Source organism: Protomyctophum parallelum, assembly GCF_964188405.1.
Source record: "Protomyctophum parallelum genome assembly, chromosome: 11".
Taxonomy (NCBI): domain Eukaryota; kingdom Metazoa; phylum Chordata; class Actinopteri; order Myctophiformes; family Myctophidae; genus Protomyctophum; species Protomyctophum parallelum.
The window spans coordinates 38908437-38929322 of NC_139707.1; the positions used below are offsets into that span (position 1 = coordinate 38908437).

Here is a 20886-nt window from a genome sequence, read left to right on the forward strand (position 1 = left end):
TAGATCTCCATATATGGAGCTGACCTGTTCTGACATTCCATTATGTTGACCTGACCTCATCAAACCCTGTACACTCAAGACACGCTCCAGCTCGAGGTCCTCGCCCTCAGGCGTATTACTGATTGCAAAGGGATTTTGTGTTGTATACCGCATTGTACATTTTAATTATTTTACCTTTTTTAAGTTTTTATTCATGGGTTTTGGATTGTTTGGACCCAATGTTTTATACATTTTGTGTCAATAAAGTAACTACTAGCTAGTATAGCATAGTATAGATTTTCATTTCAGGCCACAAAATCTCCCACAGGTGAAACTTGACGGTTGACAGGTTACATATGGGGTGGGGTTAGTTATTACCCACTTCACGAGTAAGGGAATGGACGCTGTGCGAAAATGGTCAACAACGATGGATTAAAAGTCACCGTGAGTCACCATGAATATCTTCATTGCGCTCTACATTATATCACCCACATAATCGTTGACCTATTTCTCAACGAGACCGTTTCATAGGAAAGTGTTTACAGTATTCGGTGGGGATGTTTTCCTTAAGTTCTGCAGTGTCAGTCACAGGCTCAGCACATGGCCTGCCTGCGGTGCCCTCCCCCACCACCACCAACCGTCCTGCGTCACTAACATTTCTAACAATTATCTGATTATAGCGTTGGAGGACGAAAATGGATCGGGAGTTAAATATAGAGCATCTGGTCCCGACTATAGTTTTATGGCTCCGCTTTTCCACACAACGTGCCACGTATTTACATGTTAACCTAATTATATGGCCACTCGCTCTGCGGTCCTCCCAGACAGCTAGAGTTTCCTGCCTCTTGACGTCAGTCAGGGCTGTTTGATTTCTGCACATGCACTAACGCAATGCATAGACACACACACGCGCGCGCACACACACACACACACACGCGCATGCCCTTGCACAAACACGCAAAGTCAACTAATCCGAACAGAACTAACTCTTATCCCACAATTTTGGTGGTGGTAGAAAATAGTCCTTTCTGTTTTGAAGCGTGGTTGCAAATGTCTGAGGGCTGTTGTGTGCAACGGAGCAACGGAGGACATCCTCAGGAAGGCTTTATGGCGAGCCTGTATTGTTCAATGGAGCGTGGGCAGTAAGAGCTGATACATATTAAAAGATTGCTCATTGTGTAAGCGTATTTCACCCCGTTGAGCCTAATTGATACTCGTTCACTGAACATAACGGTTTTCAAGCTATAAGGATGCGACAAGGCGATGGCTTGAAGTGTTGATGTGGTTTGGGGTGGACATATAATTTGTATGGTTGCTGATTTGAAACAATCCTCCCACACATTTGAATTCTTTTATTTGGATCTGCACAAGAGGCGTAATACAATAGACCCAAAAACTGATCAGAATTAGGTTATACATTATATGGTCCAACCAGATATAGCTGCTGCACGTGCTTAACACACAGAGGGAAAAGAAGAAGAAAAATAAATATATATAGCACATTGTTTACATACTATTACTTGACACTACTAGACAGGATGTTTGTTTTGGGTTTTTTTTAAGCCACCTACAGTAGGGATAAATGAAACAACGCCTTCTCCAGACAGACAGACTGCCCATAGTAGCTGAGACAGAACAGTATTTAGCCAGCTTTTTTGCATTTGTTTTTAACAATCCACCCAATTGCAGACCCCTGAGCACAAGTTTATGGACATGGCCCAGACTTCCAAATACAAGGACAATAAGTTGACAGTTATATCCCAAGGCCATAATACGTTCCACCAGAAGCTGATATTTCATAAGTTTGGATGTAAAACAAGTGTCCATATACAAATCAAATGGGCAACCTATTTCAAATATAGTAACAGTTTTTCTAATTTCATTGATGAACACAATATCTGGGGTATTTGGAATATTTTGTAGTGAATTGGCATGCGTGTCATTGTGATCAAACCAGTCTATTTTTACAGTGCTGTGTTTATACATTCTTGTTGTCCTGTCCTGTACTCCTCTGATCTTGTCTGAGACCAGGTCCACCAGACGGTCATGTCTGGCAATGTACAGTCCTTTATAGTGGCTGCAACCATTTAATATGTGTGCGACTGTTTCTTTGTCATGTGGTACTGGATGTAGGATGCAGTGTGGGTCGTGTGCTGATGGGTACCAGGTTGCCAAGTTGAACTTGGTCGGCAACACCTGTAAACGGGCTTTAATAGTGAAAATGAGAATGTCCTCACCTATGGTGTTATTTGACAGTATAGAGTGTGATAATGAGTGGTTTGCAAAGGGAAGGAGAGCCAGTTTTCCCTGCAGCCTCAGACTGGTCCAGTGTTGTGCACTTTCTGATCGCTTCATTCCTAGAATGGTGGCTCTTGCGGTCGCGGATTTGATTGACAGTTCATGGTGCGCACCGTCCTGCTCGTAGGTCGCACATGCACGGACACGCGGATCTATGATGATGCTGTTGTTGAGCGCAGCAGTTGTTGTATCAGGCGCCACCCACTTTAACTGTAATCCTGATCGCTGGCATAGATCATTAAGATCCATCCAGTCGGACCGCACACCGAATCCAGCGGCTTTAATGTCCAATTTACCATTCGCCTTAGTCTCATGCGTCTCATTCTCCAGCGCGGGTGGTACTTTACGTCGCTGCATGTGTTGAATGAGTGACACACGCACGCACACACACACACACACACACACACACACGTGTCGGAACAAATGTCAATGTGTTCCTGTTTGTGTGCAATTTACAATTTACAATTTAGGCATTTAGCAGACACTCTTAATCCAGAGCGACTTACATTTAAGCAAGAACAAAAGCATGGGAATACATCACATAAAAACATTTATCATGAAACATGCGTAAGCTAAGAAAGTAACAGTGGAATATCTATATAATGAAACTATACATACACTATACATATAAACTATACATATTTACTACTATGCTATACATATGTACTATGGCGTGCTATGACTATATACAATACAATTATAGTGCTGTGCGTGTGTCTCGTGCGTGCGTGTTTCCAGTGTGCCGTGCGGGCAGCGACAGAGGGCCGCATCCTGGTGCTGGAGGGTCTGGAGAAGGCCGAGAGGAACGTCCTGCCCGTCCTCAACAACCTGCTGGAGAACCGGGAGATGCAGCTGGAGGACGGACGCTTCCTCATGTCGGCGGAGCGCTACGACAAACTGCTGCAGGCATGGATTCAAGTTCTCAGTCGCCATCGTGACTGATTTCAGTCATTTGTGATTCCATAGAAGTCAGCATGTCTTCTATAGAAGTGTGTCCTCCACCAAAAATAGGCGCGACTATTTAAACCCTATATACGCGCCAATTTTGGGGTTCTGTACTAAAATATTGCCTATCGTGGCATGCCCAGAATAGGGACACTAGGCTTCATGGTAAAAAGACATAAAGTAATTGAGATCTGGGAGATTAAATACTGAGATACAGCTTAGTTAACAGTAGTTACTACCACTCCACTACTACTATTAGTAAGTGTATTTATTTATTTTCATAATGTGCTGTGCAAGAGACTATAGGTTAGACTGTTCTCGTACTGTATGTCTCTGAGGCTTTGCCCTCTCTCACACTCATCTGTTTATTCCAGGATCACACTGAAGAGGAGCTGGATTCTTGGAAGATCGTCCGAGTGAGCGAAGACTTCCGGGTCATTGCCTTGGGACTTCCTGTCCCCAAGTACAAGGGCAACCCCCTGGACCCGCCGCTCCGCTCCCGGTTCCAGGCCAGAGACGTCTACTACCTGCCCTTCAAGGTCAGAGCAACAACCGCAGAGAAGTCAAACGTCTTCCTGTCTAATAATAACAATGCTAATCTCATTGTCTTAGTTGAATTATTGACTGTTTGATCACACAGCGACGCTCCCATACATTTATCCTAACTCATTTGCGACTGACTCCCTCAGGACCAGTTGGAGTTGTTGTACACGGCAGGACCAAATGTTCCAGCAGAGAGGTATAGTCACCATAACCATACGTCCTCTTTCGGTATTGTGCCAAAAACGGCAAAAAATAAAAAAGAAATAGCGGATCTACAAGCTACATTGCAACCTTATGGGCTTGTCATCGATTTAAACCCATTTTGGGCGGGAACCCCTTTTGGTGTTGCATTATGTAATGCTTTAGCTATTGAAAAATAGCAGATCTACAAGCTCATAGCGCGCCACCGAGTGGCGCGCTACGAGCTTGTAGGTCTGCTATTTTTGAAGAATCGTGAAAAGTGAGATGAAAGTGTTTGAGAACGACTGACATAGAAAAACTGCTTTTTCAAGAAAACAGGCTTTAGAAGACATTTGCAGAATCGTTCCCAGGTCAAAATGGGTTAACCATTTAAAATAAATCATTAAAATAAATCATTAACCGTTGCGCCCTAACCCAAGTGTGGTTTTGAAAACACCAGGGTGTCCCAGCTGCTGTCCCTGGCCACCACGCTGTGTTCCCAGGAGTCCTCCGCCCTGGGCCTGCCTGACTTCCCCATCGACCACCTGCAGGCTGCTGTACAAGTGCTGGTGAGATACACCAGTGCACCACCACTGGGTCGGAGTACCCGTCTGTGTGTGTCGGGGATACATTGTTATGGGTCCCCTTATTTTTTGTTTCCTGCATTTGGTTTTTTAATTAAGCAATATTACACGATAGGGTGTTGTTTAACGTGATTATTGCCACGACAGTGATGCGGTCAGGAACGAGACGAAGTCGAGTTCCGCAAGCATCACTGAAACAGTTACCCTTAAAACTAAGAAAATCGCTGAAAAAAATAAATAATAATGACAGATGTAGTCACTACAACCACAAATGTCCCAAGAAACTAGCTAGCCTAGCCACCGAGTTTGCTAGCGATCTGGGAAAACAGAGCAGCTGAATTATTTGTTTTGATTAGGTGGTGAACAGTGCTGGTTTGATCCACGGCTAGAAACCGTTTCAACCAATCAGATTGCTTCCTCGAAACGACCTGTTTTTTTTTTTCTTTCCTGAATTAAAAACTAAATGCAATGATTTTTTCAGTAATTTCATGAATAAATAAAAGAAAAATCTTAAGAAATTAGAAAACAAAATGTTTAAGAAGTAATGAAAATAGCCAATCTACAAGCTCACAACATAACAAGCGATGTGCTGTTTTCACTAGTTTGGGTCCCGGTCGGACAAACATAAAATCTCTCTTTTTGGGACGTAAATAGTCTTTTGCTTTTGTTGTGTTGCTTGCAGAATGTGTTCCCCATGCTGTCCTCCCAGCAGCTGGTCCAGAGACTCTACCCTTATCAAAGCATGCTGGGAAAGGAAGGGCGCTCCGCCGTGGAAGGAGTCCTCAGTGTAAGAGGACACATAGCCTTTTTGTCTCGCATCTCACACACACACACACACACACACACACACACACACACACACACACACACACACACACACACTCTCTCACAATGCACAATGCTGGCCTATACGCCCACTCGTCATATGAACTCCTCTCTCTCCAGAGGTTTGAGCTGTTGGACGGTCGTCGTCATCCTGCTCCCAGTGCTGTGGTGAGCGTGGCCCCGTCCACAGACAACCAGGGCCACGTGGACGTCACGCTGCGCGTTGCAGACAAGGACATCAGCTTTCAGGTAACGATGATGATGAACAGGTGGTTGCGATGATGCCCAATTCACACCAGCAGCGTTCAATCAGCGTTCTGATTGAGCAGTACGTTTCAATGCAAAGTCTGTGGAGAGAGACGAGCGTTTCACAGCACCGGGACGCTTTACAGCCTACAGCTACAAAAGCATGACGTCAAACCTTAGAAAAGGTCAATTTTCAGATTGCACTATTCCCATACAGAAAATGTTCAGACAGTAGCAGTCCACAAAAATGTATGTGGTCTAGTGTCAACACTGCTGGTATGAAGTGGATGTTACAGTACTGCCCTTGAAAATGTAAAGCACTGCTGTCTACGATATATATTGTTCCATTAAATATAAAATCTATAGGACATTGGTGCAGCTTTTGCACGCATGTTTTATTCATTGCGACGCATTAAAAACAGACCCGTTTCAGCCCAGTGTAAGGGCTTCATCAGAATGTCAAAATAATAAATCCAGAATCTTTATTGACTATGGAATTTTGTGTGAGTTGTTATACAGGCTCTTGGCAATCTGACTTCTTGTGTTTACGAGCATGCACTTATTATTATCCACGAGTGACCATAATAAAAAAAAGTGAAATATCTGTAGCTCTAGACTAGAGAAACACAGCATCATTCATTCATTCATGCATTCATGCATGCATTCATTCATTCATTCAGTATCTGCAGGCATATCCATTCTTTATGCACATAATGGAGATATTTGTCAGACCGCACACACACACACACACACACACACACACACACACACACACACACACACACACACACACACACGCGCAGTGACCCTACCAGTAGTTTGGCCTTCTTATCTGCGACCACCATGCTGCAAGCTGACCACAGATCTCTAGAGAGACTCACTCTATCACTCCTTCTTAAACTGGGTGAAAAAAACAAAACAATGAAAACAGTGTTTGTGGATTCGGTGTCGGAGGGCTCCGAGTAGTACTTGCAAGATCCCAGAGTTCAGGGAATAGTTGTGGTTGACTCCGAGCCACGGAAATGATGTAACAAACATCAGGGCTTTTTGTAGCCATGCTCTCATTTTGTGGGACAGCAAAAATCTTTTGGTTTTGCAGTAAACAGTAAAATACGTACCACAAGCTGCCTGAAAGTATTATACTGAATGAAATGTACTTTGCTCCCATCCAAGATCTAAAAGATTCAGTTCGTAAAATTGCATAATTTGTAGTCACTGACGAACGTCCTCTTTCTGTTGTACTCCAGGTCCCGCTGGGCACCAAGGAGCCCCGCCCACCCAACAGTAGCTCCTCCTTCATCAGTACGGGAAGCCACGCCCAGCTTCTGGCTGAGATGATGCAGTCACACATGGTCAAGGACATGTGTCTGATAGGGGCCAAGGTATGTGTACCTATTGTATGTAACACACATTGTCACACGCACTCCGTGCGCACACACACACACACACACACACACACACACACACACACATAAACAGTCACCGCATTGACATTGATATTCCACTATTAATCGTAATGGTATCTCAATCAGAATGAAAATTCCATAAACACCTCAATTGGAAGACACTGGTCCTATTTGGTCTGATCAGAAATTGTTTTTAATCAGGTTGAGGGTTGGTTTCAACTTTTTTAATCTTTTCAACTGGAAGATATTTATACAATAATCATATAAAAAGTTATTCCTGTCATTTCATTTATCTCTGATTGGAATGACTTAATTATTTAAAAAAATTGCCCGATTATAGCTGTACTTTTATCAATTTCAAGTATTATCTGAATAATATATCAAAAAGCCATAGTGTGATTCATAGAAGAAAATGTCCTACCAGGATATACTATATACATAATATACTATGAAAGTGAGTTGAAATGCCAAACTACTCAAATATTGTATTTTGTGGACACACTACTGTATATGCATTGGGCAAAAATAGATTTCATCTGTATGTTACAGCAACAATTGGAGCTTTACAGAAATGTATTATGCACATACCGGCATTCCGACGCACGCACCGCCATTCTGACGCACTCTGAGTCATTAATAACCCTGTCCGTTTTTAATTGTATTTTTGGCTGGTTCATCATACCCTGAGTGGATCCCAAATTGATGTTGAGATGACCTGGTATTCTGCACAGCTACAGTTGAATTTAGAACATTTAATCTGGGTCTTCAACCACAACTGTTTAGATTCTTATTCTTAACAGTTTTGCTGAATAATTTTCATTGAATTTAAGAAATATTGTCCATGTAATGGTGGTCAGTGATTATTAGCCTTGCTATGTGTTAACATTACTACTGTGTTTTATAGGGATGTGGCAAGTCGGTGATTGCCAGAGAGTTTGCAGAGATGCTGGGTTACAGCACAGAGCAAGTCATGCTCTACCAGGTAAGGCTGAATGGTCTTTTTCCATAGTATGAACTATCAGAATGAGATTACTCTGTCACGCACACGCACACACACACACACACACACACACACACACACACACACACACACACACACACACACACACACACACACACACACACACACACACACACACACACAATCTGTTCTTATTAGTATAAGCAACCAGAGACAACATTATTCTTGGACACCTCAAGTTTTCTCAGCTATGATGCTGTAGCTAAATCTGTAACAGCGGACATGCATACGCATCCATTAAAGTCAAGCTTTCCAGCCGGGTGATTTAGGAAGTGTGTGTGTGTGTGTGTATATGAGTGCATGCATGTCAGAGGAAGTAAATCACTGGCAAAGACATCACTGGCATTCCAGAGGTCATGACCTGTGGTGTCACGGGGAGGGGTCGGCCCTGCGTTGACACTTCCACCAGCAGTGGGAGAGGAGGGGCAGATGAGCTGCTGCTAAACATGGAAGAAGTATCTTTGGTTGAAGAGACCTCCTTAAATAGAAGTCCTTTTTATATGAGTAGAAGCCGGTTTTGGGCATGTCATTATAGGCAAATGTCAAAAATAAATAAATACTTTAACTCTTTTTCTCCCAGGTCCGTATATATATACACTGACCCCGCCGCTAGGGGACTTCATCAGCCAGGTCCGTATATATACAGACCCCGCCACTAGGGGACGCTAGGGGACTTCATCAGCCAGGTCCGTATATATACAGACCCGCCACTAGGGGATGCTAGGGGACTTCATCAGACAGGTCCCTATATATACAGACCCCGCCACTAGGGGACGCTAGGGGACTTCATCAGACAGGTCCGTATATATACACGGACCCCGCCACTAGGGGACGCTAGGGGACTTCATCAGACAGGTCCGTATATATACACGGACCCCGCCACTAGGGGACGCTAGGGGACTTCATCAGACAGGTCCGTATATATACAGACCCGCCACTAGGGGACGCTAGGGGACTTCATCAGCCAGGTCCGTATATATATACAGACCCCGCCACTAGGGGACGCTAGGGGACTTCATCAGCCAGGTCCGTATATATACAGACCCGCCACTAGGGGACGCTAGGGGACTTCATCAGACAGGTCCGTATATATACGGACCCCGCAAACTCCTTCTCTTAAAGTGAACGCGTATGGTGGCACTGGGAACTTCATAAATGCTAACAGCTAGCCGGCAGAGAAAAAAATAATCTTCACTTTTCTTTGAGGGGCGCTAGCCCCTCCTATGTGGTTCTGTGTGAACACAAACATTGATGATTGCCTGATCACCCCCATAGCGATGATTTGATTGGCTGAGCAAGGCGGCCCGGGCCCAGCAAAGCACATACAGTATTGAAGGTGAAAGTGAGAGCAGAAAAGTGAAGACGCCCAAAGCGATTGGCCGGAATGACTTTTATGATGATTTGATTGGCTGAGCATGGAATGTGATGTATGATGATTTATGATGAGCGATCACTTCACATGGGTGTGATTTCTTTTGTACAAAAATAATTGTGAAAATGGCAGATTTTCACTATTCACTGTATGATGAAGTGTGATTGATTTTTATTAACGGATTGCAGAATGTTTACAAGGAAGGTACAGATCAATACAAAAACTGTGGATAAAACCAGAAAAAGCACTAAGACTTGTTTACATCAGGGTCCTCCATTTTCAATTCATCAAAACAATTAAAGACAAAAACTAAATCATCAAATACATGGTTAGAAAAAACGGAAAATGTGTACAATATAGAAGAATAGAGGGGGGCTTTTTTACAGGGGCCAGTTTCAAATTGTTTCATAAGTGCTCTTTGAGAGCCGGCCGGGTCATACCAAAGACTGTAAAAATGGGACCCAGTGCCTCCCTGCTTGACACTCAGCATCAAGGGTTGGATTGGGGGTAAGTCCCTGCGACATACTAGCGTCATGTCCAGGGGGTGTACTTGTACATCAAGCTGCCTCACGCTACAGAAACAGGAGATAGGCTCCTGCCCTATGGGCCTCATGGCTCGGCAAGGCTACTTACTACTACTTTGAGAGCGGTATATATAGTATATAGGGCGTAAGTGATTAAAATAAAAAGGGATGTCTGTAGTACTCTGTACCTTATTAGATGCCGTTCAAACCTCTGGGATTTGATGGAGTGGTCTGTGACTTACTTTACTTTCATTGGTCCAACAACGTCATCCACTTCCACTATACTAAAACTACTACGACTACTACTGTCTCGTAGCAAGTTATGAATATACAGTAAACTGTCCTGTACTTGGATGCCCTGATGATTGATAACCAAGAGGAATTCACAACATTCTAAACCCGCATTTGATTCATACTCTGGCTTTGGTTATGGGCACGTTATAAACCACGTAGTTATGCCATCTGTGTTTGTAACAGTTTAGTTTTATTTCATGGTGAGAGACAGAGGTTTGGCTGAGAGAGGCCCAGGCACCGACATCTGGGTTTCATCACATACACTACCTGGGCCCCCAAGCCCCCTGTCAGACTTGGGGCTGCCACACACTGGGAACTGCCCTGCCCAGAGATCACTGTGTGTGTGTGTGTGTGTGTGTGTGTGTGTGTGTGTGTGTGTGTGTGTGTGTGTGTGTGTGTGTGTGTGTGTGTGTGTGTGTGTGTGTGTGTGTGTGTGTGTGTGTGTGTGTGTGTGCGTGTGTGTGTGCGTGTGCGTGTGCGTGCGCGTGCGTGCGCTGATTTTTGAATGACAGATGTAGTCACTACGACCACAAATGTCACTAGTTTCTTTGTGGTCGTAGTGACTACATCTGTCATTCAAAATTATTTTTCAGCGTGCGTGCCCCTAAAGAATACATGAATAAAATAAAAACAGGTCGTTTTGAGGAAGCAATCTGATTGGTTGAAACAGCTTTCTAGCCGCGCTTCAAACCACATTATTTCAACACCTAATCAAAACAAACAATTCAGCCGTGCTTTTCTCTCAGAGGGCAGCAGACTCGGTGGCTAGGCTAGCTAGTTTATTGGGACATTTGTGGTCGTAGTGGCTACATCTGTCATTGAAAAAATAAAAAAAATCAGCGGTTCTCTTAGTTTTAAGGGTAACTGTTGTATAATTGCAATACTACACTCAAGGGGGTGGTTTAACGTCATTACTGCACTTCTGTGTTGCTTTCCGAACTAGTTCCTGCAGCGTCACAGGCGTGCATTAATGATGTTAAACCACCCCCTCTCGTGTAATATTGCTTAAATCAGTAAGGGGCGCTCTTATCACCATACTGTACATTCATCATACATCATCTCATTCCGGACAATCACAATTTGCGTCCTCACTTTTGTCTTCAATGTTTGTGTTACACAATGTTTGTGAAACACTCAATTCATTGTCAATGGCATTCAATGTTTGTGTTTACTGCTGACAGAACAAAATATAACGTAAGACAAAAAAAATTACCGAATGCAGGTCTGATAAACAGTGTAACAATAAATAATAAAATCTCTGGTGGCCGCCCAGGCCATAAACGAGAATAAATACACTTTGCACCCCTGGTCCCTCCCTGCCCGGTGGGTGATTCAAGCTCGTGCTGTCGCCCTAACTTGGGGTGTCCGTACTCCCAGGGCTGCCACTTGCCGCCCTGAAAGTCTCTCTAACACTGAACCGTGCTCTTTTGATACCTGACACCTCAATTCTTCGCCCGCAGCTTGCCCACGAGCCTGAAATTTGAGTCTGGAAAAAGTATGGAATTTTGAAATTCTGAATGTGTAGGGACCCTGCTGGATTCTTCTCCCAGACTGAGCTTTTGTTCAAAACAAGCTTTTTTTTCAACAGCTCACAACTAAATTAACAACCGATGATCGCATGATCGCAAAAAAATGTTTATTTATTTATTGTAGTATTATTGAACAGCACCTTTTGTGAAGCTAACTAAACTACCTATGTAACCATGGCACCTTTTCAGTGCATGTTGTCCGATGTTGAAGCAAAAATAAAAAGCTTATTTTTTGGAGATCCCGCACACAAGTGCGTGTGTGTGTGTGTGCGTGCGTGGCTGCGTGCATGTGTGAGAGAGAGAGAGAGAGAGAGAGACACACAACCTGTGGAATGCAGTGAGGACTGTACAGGAAATGAGTTCCCCGTGTGTGTGTGTGTGTGTGTGTGTGTGTGTGTGTGTGTGTGTGTGTAACACACACACACACACACACATGTGTGCGACTGTGCGTGTGTGTGTGTGTACACTGCAGGCTTATTTATTCATGCATTACGCTGCTGCTATTTTTAGCCGGCTGAGGTCAGGGGTTACTTTGGCTTCGGGAGTTGTGGAATTCCGTGTCAGGCAATTCATCTTGTCAGGCTAGAAATTCCCATTTTGGGAAAACCAAGTGATACACACCATGAAGGCTGGAGAGCAACTGAAAATATATTGTACGGTGTGAGTTTATACCAACAAAACCTAAGAAAACGTTATAATTTGTCATTTCACTGCTGTGCAAGACAACACAATGAAATGACAGTGGCACGCACCCTGAATTGAAAACAATTTAAAACAAATCAATAAGAGCAGCGCTCAACGTCGGAGTGCAGTCTGGCGTGCTAATGAACAATAACCAGTTGGCAGAATGCATTTAGCAGCCATGTGTAAACAACATGCCGTGGCGGGTCCCACATTGCGGGATACCCTGCCTCTTCCCATTCGCTCTGCCCAGTCTTTGGGCGCGCTAGGTCTGTAGGTCTGCTATTTTTGAAAAATCGAAGAACGACTGACATAGAAACATGTCAGGATGTAGAAGACATTTTTTGAATCTGATCTCAGGTCAAAATGACTTAAGTCAGGCTGCTCCAGGTTAGGAGACAGCCATAGCTCAGCCAAGCAGACACGTCGGTGACAGACTCAGGAACTACGCGTTAAAGGAGCCAAGAGAGACTGCTTTCTCCAACATGCGTCTTGTCTGGTCACGTTGCCGTGACAACAGAAGGCTCGTCATTGTGTCTCTTCACACACCACACATAATTTATGCATGTCCTCATTTATTACCCGATTCATTATAGACATAAATACCAGTGGCCAGTTTTTGAAAGCAAAGCACCTTTTTGGCCGAGAAGCAGCAATTCAGTGATCGCTGATCGGTGCGTGGAATACTTTTCTCTGTGGCTCCTCTGTCTTGTCAATGATATGGCATTGCTCCGGTGGATTTGACAGACTGTGCAAAGACCGTTCCTGCATAATTGACTGTTTTCGGCTAAACACAGATATCATTTCAGCAGCCGACAAACAGAAACGTGGTTTAAATGTTCACGTGGTAATCCCAATGATGGTGACATTTTTTATGCTTATTGTCAGTTCATCAAATTTCCATGGTTTGCGTGGCAGAATAATATACCGGAGAGAACTGGGCCCTACCCCACTTTCTCACTTTCTCACTTTCTCACTGTCTCTCCTCTCCTCTCCTCTCCTCTCCTCTCCTCTCCTCTCCTCTCCTCTCCTCTCCTCTCCTCTCCTCTCCTCTCCTCTCCTCTTCCTCTTCCTCTTCCTCTCCAGGACATGACGGCCAGGGACCTGCTGCAGCAGCGCTACACCCTCCCTAACGGGGACACGGCGTGGAGGGCCTCCCCGCTGGTCACTGCCGCCCAGGAGGGCAAGCTGCTGGTGCTGGACGGCATTCACCGGGTCAACCTGGGAACCCTCGCCGTGCTCTCCAGGTACACATGTCAGATCCTCAGTGTTGTCCTCATGGACCTCTCCTATTTCTAGTCATTCTAGACATTCTAGTTTGCACTCTCAGGGCCCTATCTTATGCCTATAGTTGTTACGGACCAAGGTCCTTATTATTATTGTATTTGGTTAATTTGGTTTTGCGCTCGGTGAAAGCTCGTGTGCACGCACGCACACTAATTCCACAAGGGAAACGGCTACATATTGGGCTTTTTTCAGGGGTACAAGTGTTCAACATATTATATGATGCGAAGCCTGCGTAGCTATAGTTCAGGCAGACAACTTGTGAACGCGCCTACCTGATCGGGTGACTAGTGCACTCTCTACCATATCAGGGCGGCTCATTTAAACTGCCGCTCTGTCATTCCTGGCTTCTCTCTCCTGTTGTGCAGAGAGACAGCTGCTGCTCTCTGCCTAGTATCCGCCTCCCCAGCATCCACCTCTGTCAGGCTCTGTTTCTATAGGTCCCCCTGCATGGGGGTCTTAATTCCTTCCCTGTAGCGTATTCATTCTATTTGGCTTAAATCTCATCAAAATGTATATTCATATTCAGGGAATGAATGGGGACAGAGCCTGACGCCAATCTATATGCTTCATATATCTGTGCTCAACTTTGCTCAATAAAATATATGCTAAATTCATTCTAAGAGTTGTCTGACTGAACTGAGCTAGCTGGGCTTCTCCCTTGACATTTTGTCCGCTTCTACAGGCTGGATGTGACTGCGTCCTCATTGGCATATTCTGTCCTTGGTGTCCTGTGAACTCCCCAACGCAGGATTCTCCATTATTGTTTGTTTGGGGGAGTTCAGGTCTGACTCTTAGACGGAAGGAGCTTTTTAAGGGAGCTACCTTTGGTGATTTAGTGCACTCCTACACTGGGCTCCCAGTGGGGGAGCAGCCCGTTTATCGTTTATGAGTAAGACTTGTTTGGTTGGCACAAGACTGTAGTTCTCTGGCAAGCCAGGAGTTTTCACATCCCCATAGTGAGCTCATTCCGAATCTGATGAGATAAAACTGTAGGTTATGTATGTTTTTATGAATCATCATGAGCGATGAGCTCACCAACACAGCCTCTCTTGCTTACTCCCAAGTGAAGAAGTGTGTGTTTTTAAAAAGATTTATAAGGTATATTTATTGGTTTTTTAAAGACAAACAGACATTACACAACAAGAACATAATAACAAACAAGGCAGGCACAACACTATTATAAATAAAAAGATTGAATAAAAAAAAAAACCGGTAGAAGCATTCAGAGACGGGTCCCCTGGTCACAGCCAACGTATCTCCTGTAGGCGAAGACGAGATATCTGCGGTGTACACAGTCAGCTCTTCTACCACATTGAATGGGAAAGTGACTGATGTTAGTGTTAGTGAATTGCTGTTTTGCATAGTATTGTATATTTGTCTGTTATTAATCGTTTCGATGAATTGAGTACATGAGGACCCCAATGGAAACGAGCCATAGGCTTTCTTGGGTTCACATCCTCTACCGTGTATTGAACTGTACTTCCCTGTGCTTTTCTTATGCAAACTGCTAATAGCATATTCAATCGATTAATACCAGGTTGCTTCATGACCGTGAGCTGGCTCTGTATGATGGAACCAGACTACTGAGGTGGGACAGATACCAGACCTTGAAAGAACAACTCCAACTGTCTGACCAGCAACTGCAGGAAAGGTACGCGAGCGTGTGTGTGTGTGTGTGTGTGTGTGTGTGTGTGTGTGTGTGTGTGTGTGTGTGTGTGTGTGTTTTGTGTGTGTGCGAAACATAGCTGTGAAGTGATTTAATGATCTGTATAGTTTCTTGGGTGTTGATGAAGTCTGCATGACATCATCACACCTGTTGTCAAGGACTGACTGTCATAGGCTAATTACCATCAGAGGGGTGCACACACGCACGCATAGACACAGGTCAAGAAACAGGATTTTGCCATTACAGTTGATGAGTCCAGGATTGAAGTATTTCTAAATCTGCTTTTGTGGAAACGGGACAGATGTGATCCCTGACTCTGCAAGACAACATTGACTCCTTTCAGCCTTTAACAGGAGACAGAGAGAGAGAGAGAGAGATAATAATTCCTATTTATATCCAATATGTATTCGTAAATACATTGTTCTGTTTTATTGTCTTGTTCCACTTTTGCTTTGGCAATAAAGCTCCTTTGAATTTAATTGAAATTGAGAGAGAGATAGAGAGATAGAGAGATAGATAGAGAGCAGAGGTGTGAAATCCAGACCCATCAACAATTTGACAAACATCCAATTCTTTCATATTAGATCCCGGAACATTTGAAGATTTTAATTTGTCAAGTATCATGTCCTTCTGTGGCCTATTCCAGGCTTGCAGATGCAGAATTTAATGAACACCTGGCCTTTAATTTTCCAGTCTCTGTTTAGGCATTTGGGACAGAAAGCATGTGAATGTAAAGTACCATTGTCCGTTACTTTGCAAAGTGTATACTCTCCGGCTGCTTTTCAAAGAGTACTGTCCAGTGGGTGCTCGGGCTGTCACAGTGGTGCCTGCCCACCACCGCGGTGGTCGTGGGTTTGAATCTGTGGTGTGTCTAGAAGGCCCGTCCAAAACTGAGGCTATATTGTCACTGTATGTATTCTAATTTGTGCATTTGAGCTGAAGCTTGCGAGTTTATCTGCCTATAATGCCCCGTGGAGACAGTATTTAGACTTCTGTACCCAGCGTTGTGGTTCAAGACCCTGACGGGTCCATTTGGTTCCGTTGGTACACTCTCAGAGTTACAGACCCATAAAGGCCTATCATTTAGCTGGGGACCCCCTGGAACTCCCTCAAGGACCCCTAGCGGTCCCCGGACCCCACTTTAGGAGCCACTGCCTTACAGTATGTGTGATGAAGGAAAGGATATGTGACTAAAATGTTGTGAAAAGGTGATTTTTTTTATTTTTAGCGCGACGACATTTCATCCTTTTTAATACAGCATACTGTATGGTCACAGGTCTCTTATGTCTTGCTATTGTTGACCTCAAATGACCTCTGCTTTTCTTATCAATGCATGTACTGTGCACATGTACTGTAGGTGTGTGTGTGTGTGTGTGTGTGTGTGTGTGTGTGTGTGTGTGTGTGTGTGTGTGTGTGTTGTGTGTGTGTGTGTGTGTGTGTGTGTGTGTGTGTGTGTGTGTGTGTGTGTGTGTGTGTGTGTGTGTGTGTGTGTGTGTGTGTGTGTGTGTGTGTGTGTGTGTGTGTGTGTGTGTGTGTGTGTGTGTGTGTGTGTGTGTGTGTGTGTGTGTGTGTGTGTGTGTGTGTGTGTGTTAGTAGTGCGTGCGTATGTCTTGAAACTCCACCTAGGCAGGCAGGAAGGATGTTTGTGGCGGGGCGTCTGGGCTGAAATAAACCCACTTCCTCTTCCTCCACTCCTGTGGCTCAGACAAAGTGTGTGTGTGTGTGTGTGTGTGTGTGTGTGTGTGTGTGTGTGTGTGTGTGTGTGTGAGGGTGTGTGTGTGTGTGTGTGTGTGTGTGTGTGTGTGTGTGGGTGTATTCACCAGCGTTTTATTGTATACAGAGATTGTTGCTGTTCAACCTGCAGGTACAGTAGCTGTAAGACCTACTGTAGCGACAATTGGGGATGTCACGATCATGACATCTTTACGATCAATTGTCGTATAAATAATTGTGATTAACTATTTATTTGTGTTTTTGGCATTGAACATTAGAACATACAAAATATTTATTTCGACCTTTTTAGGCTTTTTAAAACAAAAAGTGCACAGGGCAGATAAGACAAGTAACTTAAATAAATATACACCTATATGACCAATACAAAAAAATTGCTGTGAGCAAAATAGCCCATATTTAATCATTTTCCCCTTGGGGGGGATTGTGCCCCCACTCTTTCATCTTCATCTTGCTCTCTCCGTCTCTAGGCAAATGTACACACGCAAATAATAGGTTGATGTGTTATGGGAAAAGGGTTAAGGGTAAACAACGCCTGTTCCTCACCTAGATGTGGACTGTCCGGTTTTAGAATGTCGCAAACCACAGTTTTGGGAATTGCGTTTCAAGTGGTTGCCAGTTTCAACTCGGCTCATCCTCGCTAATTTGTTCTGAACTAGGCTTGACAGAGAAAGAAAGAGAGAGAGGGTGCGTGCATGTTTGTGTCCATAATGTCAATGTGGGGCAGTGTCAATGGACTTTGCCGTCTCCCTGAATCAGAGGATGACACAGCCAGCCTGTCAAAAGCGGTGCCCATATCTTCGACGGAGATCGGGCTGCCATAGCTGAATGAATGGCTAGAGAGCTGAATGAGGTAGAGAAGGCAGCCTGGAAAACAGAAGGTCCCAGGTTTGATTCCTGGCCACCCGCAATATGTTGAGGTATCCTTGAGCAAGACACCTAACCTATAACTGCTCCCCACTTGTGACTTGGGCAGCAATCAGCTGGGGTGGAGCTGCTGAAAACTACATTTCCCCTGTGGGATCAAATTCCCCTGTGTGGGATCACATTTCTGGCCCGGGCGGTTAGCTCAACCGTCTGGGCAACTAGGCTGCTGAGCCGGCCTGACGGCGTGCCGCTGGTTCGACTCCCGATCTCGAAAAATAAATAAATTAGGTCTATTTATTATTGCACACACTATTAATATGTGTGTGCGCGTGCGTGTGTTGCAGGTCTATCCTCCCTATCCACCCGTCCTTCAGGGTCCTGGCCTTGGCGGAGCCCCCGGTGGTGGGGGCCGGTAGCGGCGGGGCCGGCGGTCAGCAGTGGCTGAATCCGGAGCTCCTCACCATGTTCTTGTACCACACCGTCCAGCCGCTGGCCAGGGCGGAGGAGATCAGCCTCATACAGGGACTGGTGAGAGACACACATCTGTCAATGTCAATGTCAATGTCAAAGTCAAACACTCATGGTAGATAGATAGTAACCCATTCTGGGCGGGAACCCCTTTTGGTGTTAGCATTATGTTATGCTTTAGCTATTGAAAAATAGCAGATTTACAAGCTCATAGCGCGCCACCGAGTGGCGCGCTACGAGCTTGTAGGTCTGCTATTTTTGAAAAATCGTGAAAATGTGCCTCAAATCTTTTTTTTCAGAGTTTCAGTTTTTAACTAAAATCTTTGCTTCTGGGTGGTCCCTGGAACAACACATTTTCAGATGGGGGTCAGCGGCCAATTTCATATATTTTTGGGAGTCCTTGACATGAAATATTGAGAACCACTGATATAGAAACATCAGGTTTTTCAGAAAAAAAGACATTTTAAAACTTTTTTTTTTTTAATTTCGACGTCAGGCCTAAATGGGTTAAGTATACATTACATTCCACTTGTATACATTCACTGCATTCCATCCCAATCCAACTTGATGTCTCTCTCTCTCTCTCTCAACACCCCCACCCATTTCCACTGTCCGTGTCTTCCTCCCAGATTCCCAATGTTCCCGCACAGTCAGTAGAACAGCTACTTCTCCTCACACACGGCCTCCGGAAGACCAACGACCCCACCGTGAGTGCAGCTCTCGTTTTGGTATACTCTCTCAGTGTGTGTATGTATCTGTGTGATGTGATGTGTTCTTTTCATGAACTGTTTAGTTGCATTTATTTTATTTTATTTTATTTTATTTTATTTTATTTTATTTTATTTTATTTTATTTTATTTTATTTTATTTTATTTTATTTTATTTTATTTTATTTTATTTTATTTTATTTTATTTTATTTTATTTTATTTTATTTTATTTTATTTTGTCATTTCACCCCATGTGTGTGTGTGTGTGTGTGTGTGATCTCTGTCCCTGCCAACCCCTACTGTTTGGTGATGGGGGAGGGTGTAGAGAGCAACATGTTGTTTGGTGATGGGGAGGGTTAGACAGCAACATGCGTCTCGTCCCATACACAGACGCTTGTTTTCCCCTGACAATAAGGAGTTTCACCAGGAGAGGGTATAACACATGTGGAGGAACAGACTATCCCTCTCAGTTCAATGTCCCGCTGAACAGACCAACCTGTAGGAACCTGCCGGAACCCCATGCAGTCTCTACAGTGGTGGTCAGGAACTTTACTTGACCCCCGTGCCGCCCGGATGTGTGTACAGCACGTGTGCTAACTTCTATCCTGTGTGTGTGTGTGTGTGTCTCTCTCTCTCTCTCTCTCTCTCTCTCCAGGCCCAGTCTCTGGCCTCATCTCTCTCCACCAGACAGCTGCTGAGAATCTGTCGTCGTCTCTCTGTGTATCCAGAGGAGAGCATAGCTCATGCTGTCAACAAGGCCTGCCTCTCTAGGTCCACACACACAAACAAACACACACATGCACGCGCACGCACGGTCGCACGCACGCACGCACGCACGCACGCACGCACGCACAGACCCATACAACACATATTGCTGTCAGGCCTATATAATACCTCGTATCTTCATATTCTTTTTTTTTCTTTTTTTCATAAATTATGTAGAATTTATTTAAAAGTATATTTATAAATTATCAGTAGTTTATATGTACCACAGTTCCCTGAGGTTGGCAAACGACCCTGCATGTGTGCTGCCCCCCTGCAGCTTGGAATAACTTGCAGACGGGTGTGTGTTTGTGCACACATGCGTGTGCGTGTGCGTGTGCGTGTGTGTGTGTGTGTGTGTGTGTGTGTGTGTGTGTGTGTGTGTGTGTGTGTGTGTGTGTGTGTGTGTGTGTGTGCGTGTGTGTAGGTTCTTGCCAAGCCTGGCACGTGCTTCCCTTGAAAAGTACCTGGCTGACTGTTCCATCCAGGTCAGTGCCGTCCCCGGTGAACACGACCACAGCTGTGAGTAGTCCATTCATCCTCCCATTCCAATCACTTGCATATCTCCTTGATCTGTTTTTTGAAAAATATAAGGGCATGCAGGATTTTTTCAAGGATAATGTACAAAGTGTACATAGAAAGACACACACACACACACACACACGCACGCACGCACACAGTGACACTCTCTGCCTCTCCAGGTACAGTGAAGGATGGGGTGCTGACCATCGGCCGCGTGTCTGCTCCAATCTACCACGCCAGTGAGAGTGAGACAATGAAAGTTCCAGATGTGCTCTTCTATGATAACGCACAGGTACTGATATTAGCCTAGTCTCAGTCACATGCAATGACATGATACAGTACTCAGGGAGCATACAGTAGACCCTACCTTTTGATTGTTTGGTCTCTGACATGTACTTTGACAAAGCAACGAGAAATCGCCTCGTCGTCTTAGGATCTTAGGTTTGAT

General features: G+C 44.5%; 1 protein-coding gene across 1 annotated transcript in view; it reads left to right on the forward strand.

Moving 5' to 3' along the window:
• vwa8 (von Willebrand factor A domain containing 8) overlaps positions 1-20886 on the forward strand; it is a 102546-nt gene that overhangs the window by 8133 nt on the left and 73527 nt on the right. The window contains exons 5-19 of the mRNA XM_083775906.1: positions 3016-3183; positions 3597-3761; positions 3912-3961; positions 4406-4514; positions 5212-5316; positions 5475-5603; positions 6848-6982; positions 7911-7988; positions 13514-13674; positions 15252-15365; positions 18323-18506; positions 19076-19153; positions 19810-19925; positions 20344-20438; positions 20618-20730. Coding sequence (XP_083632032.1) covers positions 3016-3183; positions 3597-3761; positions 3912-3961; positions 4406-4514; positions 5212-5316; positions 5475-5603; positions 6848-6982; positions 7911-7988; positions 13514-13674; positions 15252-15365; positions 18323-18506; positions 19076-19153; positions 19810-19925; positions 20344-20438; positions 20618-20730 — 1800 coding nt within the window. The remainder of the gene's footprint in view (positions 1-3015; positions 3184-3596; positions 3762-3911; positions 3962-4405; positions 4515-5211; positions 5317-5474; positions 5604-6847; positions 6983-7910; positions 7989-13513; positions 13675-15251; positions 15366-18322; positions 18507-19075; positions 19154-19809; positions 19926-20343; positions 20439-20617; positions 20731-20886) is intronic.